This window comes from Pundamilia nyererei, unplaced genomic scaffold (genome assembly GCF_000239375.1).
Source record: "Pundamilia nyererei isolate P.nyererei 1_Seehausen unplaced genomic scaffold, PunNye1.0 scaffold00449, whole genome shotgun sequence".
NCBI lineage: Eukaryota > Metazoa > Chordata > Actinopteri > Cichliformes > Cichlidae > Pundamilia > Pundamilia nyererei.
Genome location: NW_005187850.1, coordinates 94112 through 100931, shown reverse-complemented (window position 1 = coordinate 100931; position 6820 = coordinate 94112). Strand labels below are relative to the sequence as shown.

Below are 6820 nucleotides of genomic sequence, written 5' to 3'. Positions count from 1 at the left end.
TTTTTGTCATCTGTTTCCTGCTAGCTAACAACTGCCCTTAATAATCAGCTTCAACGATTATGTTTAAATGACCTCAAAATGTTCAACAGAAAGAGAAACCGTCTTTATATTCAAGTGTCTTTGTATTTAGAATAATGTGATTCTAATAGTTACAGTTAATATAATTTAAATCATCGTTGGTAGTTAATGATCAGTCATTTCTGTTTCTCCCCCTGAAGGTTTACTGTGACATGGAGACGAGTGGTGGAGGCTGGACAGTCTTCCAGAGACGGTTTAATGGCAGCGTGGACTTCCAGAGGAGCTGGAGGGAGTACAAAATGGTGCGTTTGTGTCACAGTCACCAGGATTTATCTCAGAGTTTGAGTTATCAGTGTAAAGAGTGCTCCTCTTATGATTCTCCCTGCAGGGTTTTGGGGACGTGTTGGGCGAGCACTGGATGGGTAATGAAGTTTTGCACCTGCTGACCAATCAAGGTGTCTACTCTATGAGGGTGGAGATGATGGACTGGGAGGGAAACTCCGCCCACTCCCACTATGACCGATTTACACTGACCAGTGAGCGACAGCAGTACAGGTACAACCGCAGTCCAAACACACACACAGACAGTGTTTTACTTTAATGTTTTTAGAGTTTATTTTTACTATAATAATGAAAATTAAAAGCTGCTGATTACATCTGAAGGCGTGTATAACATTCAAACTTGAACAGACTAATATTGATTGTTTTGGAAATACTGCTGTGTTGTAACTCTGCGATTTATTTTCCTGCTATTAATTATAATTAAATTGTTAATGACATGGTGAGACCACAGATTCATAAGCCCCAAAAATGATGTCCTGAAATTGTTGATTTTGTCAGCTGAGGAAATGAGATGCTGCATTATTCAGAGTGTCTGTGGGGAAAAAAACACTTTATAATTTATTAGTTGTGAAAATTGCTGTTAATTTGATGAAAACTGATAACACTGCAGCTCAGCTTGGGGAACTGTTTTTGGCACGTTTCAGTGAGTGGATGCACTCGTCTGTGATTGTGTTGAGCAACAGAAAGATTTTCACACAGCTTTATAAAAACACCTTATGGAATTCCATTAATTCCATAAAGCCGGTCCCATGGGTGGTCAGAATTCAGTGAATTCCATGAAGGACCAACACACTTGGTCCTGCCAAAAACAGAGTCACCAGATGGTGATCCGCTGGATTAACTGCCTCATAGATGTACTGTAAATACGTCCTGTCTACAAGAAAATATTAAATCAGTGTTTGTTTCATCAGATCTTGTCCTCCTGTGTGTCTCCTCTCCCTCAGGTTGTATCTGAGAGGTTACAGTGGCACAGCAGGGAAGCAGAGCAGCCTGACCACCCACGGGTCCGGCTTCAGCACCCGAGACAAAGACAACGACAACTGTGAACACTGCAAATGTGCCATGATGCTCACTGGAGGTGGAAGCTTTTCTGTTTGCCAGCAGTTTAAAGCAAACAAATGAAATAAACGAGATTATGTATTGGAAATACTCCATAAAGTTGAGATATTAAGATATTTTTGAGAAAATAGAAACACTGCATGCATTACAGGGACAAAAGTTCTGGGTCCTCCCACCTACAGGAGCTGCTTGGCCATAAACGTGGGGCCTTTTGCGCACTCTGTGACCCCGCTCTGAAACTTTACATGCTCTCACACTTCATGGCTGAGTTCCTGTGGTTCGTAAACATTTCCACTTAACAACACAACTTACAGCCGGTCATGGAAGACCTAGGAGGACCGTGGAGCCATGTTTGAAACCATGGAGCATGTTTCAGTGAGCTCTTTAGAACAAGCCCGTCTTTCACAAATGTCTGTAAAGGCATAGATAGGTACATGATTTTATACACCTTTAGCATGTGGGCTAAAAACACCTGAATTAAAAAATAATAAGGTTCAGTTCAAATTTATTTATAAAGCACAAAATCACCGCAACAATCACCTCAGCGTTCTTGGATGTAGTCTGTGTGTTGCAAAGACACAATTTCACTTAAAACCATGAAGACCATGAAACAACTGGATACATTTATTGAAAGTTTACTACTGACATAACAAATAAAACACACATGATGATTCACAAATACATTGTTAGCAGTGTTTCCCCCCAAAGTTCTGCTCTTTCAAACATCTGTCCCCATCATCTTTCACTGCACCACCCTTCATCTCACGCCAACGCCAAGACAAACAGCTCTTTAGACTCCCCTCGATTGGCTGTGAATTAACTTAATCGTTTCGGCAAAACGTTAAGTCCTTTGAGAAAAAGACGCCAGTGGTCACCATTAGACAGTGAGTCATTTAAAATCACAGCAATTTACTGAGTGAAAGAGAAACGGTGACACAGACGAAATAAGAAACCGAGGGGAGTAACAGTAAGGAGAGAGATGAAGAACAGACAAACATGTACAGCTACAGTTTTCTCTCACAGAGAAATTACAGTCAGACTATGAAAATGACCCCCAAATATGGAAATGATATAAACTTTCTAAAAGAAAAAAAACATCTTGAGATCAGGAATTAAAGTATTATTTTCGGACACGTGTCACTTATTTACAAAACTGAGAAACAGATCCCAGTGGGTCCCCTGCTGACATTTTATTGCTTTTATAGTCACTGTTAAAAAAGTTTTATGTTTGTCAAACATTTCTAATTGTGTGCAGGCTTAGAACAAACATAATTATAAATCTAAATGGAGCTTAAACAGAAATGTGTCCTGTTCTGTGTCCTGTACTGAGGAAACTCTACAGATATGAGTCTTGTGTGATTATTTCAGAATGACATTCTCAGTACTAAACAAATATCAGAGAGGACATGCCACTCACTCAAAAAGCACTAGCTGTATATCAAAGACGGCAGCCACAGTGACATCACACACTGGTTTCTAGACTCTTTAAAACTTTGACCAAAATCAATGCAGGGAACTGTTCTACTTTCTATTCTTCCCTTTCAATAGAAATTAAGTGCAAATTGGCTTTAGGGCAGCAGAGGGCGCCTGTGAGTCAGTGACACTGACTCAAGTGGCACTTCAGTATTGTGGTGAACATTTATGTGTGTGAACATATTTATTGGCAAGCTCAGTTAGCAAGCTGCTTTCAAAAACGTTATGGGTGCATCACAAAAATACAGATATCTGCTAATATCTGCTCAGGGGATTGGGAAGCTCATCTGTAACCGGAAGGTTGCCAGTTCGATCCCCCTGCTGTCTCTGTCCTGGTCGTTGTGTCCTTGAGCAAGACACTTTACCCTACTGCTTACTGGTGTTGGCCAGAGGGGTCGGTGGTGCGATATGGCAGCCTCGCTTCTGTCAGTCTGCCCCAGGGCAGCTATGGCTACAACCGTAGCTGCTTCCACCAGTGTGTGAATGTGAGAGTGAATGAATAGTGGGATTGTAAAGCGCTTTGGGTGCCTAGAGAAGCACTATATAAATGCACTCCATTAATAAGTGCTAAAAAACAAAGAAACAAACAAAGCTCAAACTTCTTTAACCATCTATTAGTGCAGCTAACTGCACAACAAGACACAAACTAACAAGCAGCAAACTAGCAGAGTTGCGACAACCAGCACACCTGTCAATCAAAGAAACTGACATTTGAAAACATGGGTTACATATTTATGGTAACTCGTCACAAACGTGCTCTGTAATGCTATAAAGAATTAATGAGCACTTTTGGAGCGTAGGTCCGGGGACCCAATCACAGTGGATGAGACGCCGTTCTTTACCTGTTGGTAGATTTTCACAGATCATTTCTGTTTTTCAAAGCAGAACTTTTCTTGTTTTTATGCTCATGTTGTTTTAATATTTGCAGCCTGCATCTTTGTCTTTATGGTAGTCAATGCATGTAGTCGATAGACGCTTTGAAACTCACCCCACGTGATGCCACTGTGCCAATCAAATGCTTTATTCAGAAAACTCAAAGGAGGAGACGAGACGTGAGACGAGGGATTTAAACGTGACTTGGTTCACACACGAGAGGTAGTTAAGGAAAAATAAGAAAAGGGAAAATCAAACTACATTTTTTCATTATTTTAAGTTGAGCACTTTTTTGAAAACAACTTTTTAAAAAGAATTTTCATTATTTTTGAATACAAACCTTATTTTACTTGAAACTATTAAAGACCCACAGTTCATTATAAAAATATTAGTAAACATTGTTGAAATAATGTTGAGTTGTTTTCTCTAATTGGACCTAAATAAAAACATCTGGCAGGTTCACATTAGCTGTCACTCCTCCATTCAAAATATGCTTCAAGTGCTCCTAAAGTAAAATTGTACCACTGCAGTCTGCTTGTTTTATTACTGCATTAGTGTTATTAGTTGGCTTTTGTTTCTCACTCCCTCTTGCCTCCATCAGGTTGGTGGTTTGATGCCTGCGGTTTCTCCAACCTAAATGGTGTGTACTACTCCATCGGCCATAACATCAGGAAGCTTAACGGCATCAAGTGGCACCACTTCAAAGGTCCCAGCTACTCCCTGCGCGCCACCTCCATGATGGTACGACCCTACGACTTTTAAAGGCACCTTTCACCCTCCACAATGGTTTGATCCAACGGAGCTTAAATACCACAGCGGTATCGACCTTCAACTCCTCCGAAATACCATCCTAATGATAGCAAAGCTTCAAAACAATGGCTCCTACCTTCACCGCCATCATGGTACAACCCTAAAACACCTCTTGGATATGATATGGTACAGCCCTGAACTGAGGAAATAGTGACTTTAAAACAATAATGGTTAAAGTCATGTGACTCGTGAGGACCTTGTTTGTTACATGTCTCCTGGACTTGTTTTCATAACCAAGGATCATATTGAGGAAAATAAGGGATGGATCATGTAAGAAAATATCTCGTCTGCTTGAAATGTGATTGTCCTTTAAATATGATGATAACGACACACATTTTCAGCCAGTCTGTGCTGGAAGCTATTAAAATGGTTGTGCTGGTTTGTACACATGAGAAGTGCCAAAAGTGTTCACCCACACAGCCAGCCAGTCGCTGTGAGACGTGGGTTGGATTGTTGCTTTTGGGTTGGAAAAGGTACACTCTGTGGTACTCAGTCACTCCACCCCGGCTGGTACAGAAAGGGTGACTGAGGGGTTTCCAGAGCTGGAGCATACTGGCAGCTTCACGGTACTTTCCTATATGACATTTGAGAATGTGTTTAATGGTAAAAGGCATGAATGTGGACCCTCATAGCTCACCTGGTAGAACAGGCATCGTTTTTACTGAAGGATGAGTTTGCTACTGTAGCCTGGGCTGCCCCCATTAAACTGTCACTGTCTAATAAAGACTGTAAATAGGAATAAATAATATTATCCACAAATCTGAATTGAAATCTGTGGCTAGCATGAAGGTATTCACCTACTTTTTTAGGAGGGAATACGAGATTTTCTTTGTTGTTATCAGTGTGTTTATAGTGCCACTATCTATGACCGGCACCGAAACACAGACAAGATTTAGATAGCTGATGTCCGTGTCTATGGGCGGTGCTACGGCCTCTGGCTGCCATATCACCTTCCCATGGACCCAACGTCTGCTTCTCAGATCTGTCGAGATGAGGACAGTCTGCACCAGCACAACAATGGAAAAGAGGTTTGAGTGATTGGCTGGCTTTTGGTCTTTGGTGAGCAATTGCATTACATGTGCCATGTGGAAGCACTGCAACATGTTAATCAACAAACCAGATATTTCAGACAGTGATTGTTTGTTAACAGATATCAAAAGACTGGAGAGACTGCAGATTTCTGAAAATGTACTTTCCAGATGGTACACAGGGCAGCAAATTATACAAACCCATCATTTTTGTAGTGTGATTGTGAAACCTCAGCGCTAGTGTTTTGGTCCCTGCCATATTGGGCTCTTGCAGCCAGAAGTGGCCATACTTGGATAAAAGGGTGGCGTTCTGAGTTACCAATTCCTGGAAATCTTGGTGAGGAGCTTCATCTCTCAAACAGATCCCTGCAAATTGCTAACACACTATTCAAATACTAGAATTTCACTCATCAAAACTGGAGCGCAAACTTTTTGGACAGCCTGCACCACACAGCACGCCAGGCTATTAGTCAGATAATTGTCAGATCAAAACTGCTCCAACAGGGAGCAGGATGGCAAACATGATGCAGCGACTCTGAGCAGCAGCTCTATGACAGCTCGCAGCCACAGCAGCCTGCAAGCCTCCAAATACTGAAAAGGTGAGTTAGCAAAAAATCTTTACAACCTTGTTTTTGTTGTAAGGACTGAATGACCTCTATGAGTTTGTCCTGTGATTTCTGTTGCTGCGAGTCTTTCTACAGAAAACGTCTATGTTGAAGAAAACGTTAATATAAGGCGAGAAAACAGTGAGGATATTGGAGTTTATTACACGGACAGCTTAATACTGAGAGATTTGTGACTGAGCAAAGAGTGGAGTTGGCTTTCACAACCCACTTTTACTTGGACTGTTTTTAAAGGAAGCCAGCGTTTCCACATGTTTATCAACAATTTTATAAACGTGGACGCTAAAGCTGGTGTGACTGCCAGAACATGAATCAGATCAAACTGATGAAACCTGAGAGTCACGTTGAGGATTGATCTGATTAGCTGGAACAACATCAGGAGCCACAGCGGATGATGTCCAGCAGGAGAAGGTGATTTTCTTCCCGCTCGCCTCCTTTGGGCGGTGGTGGACGGTCCATCCTGGGTCCTCGTGTGAGCCTGGACGTAATTGTGGGACGTCTTAGATGCCGAATCAGCACATCTCAGATTCTACTTACCGTGCACAGTGTTGATTGAAGCTTGTGCATCATAAATGGAGAATCATGCAGAGGCAC

General features: G+C 41.6%; 1 protein-coding gene across 2 annotated transcripts in view; it reads left to right on the top strand.

Annotated features, from left to right (window-relative positions):
* Window positions 1–6814, top strand: part of angpt4 (angiopoietin 4) — a 67541-nt gene extending 60727 nt beyond the window's left edge. For both annotated transcript variants that reach the window (XM_005753669.2, XM_005753668.2), the window contains exons 7-10: window positions 219–320; window positions 407–573; window positions 1305–1438; window positions 4367–6814. In XM_005753669.2, coding sequence (XP_005753726.1) covers window positions 219–320; window positions 407–573; window positions 1305–1438; window positions 4367–4527 — 564 coding nt within the window. In that variant the 3' untranslated portion in view covers window positions 4528–6814. The remainder of the gene's footprint in view (window positions 1–218; window positions 321–406; window positions 574–1304; window positions 1439–4366) is intronic.
* The last annotated feature ends 6 nt before the right edge of the window (window positions 6815–6820 follow it).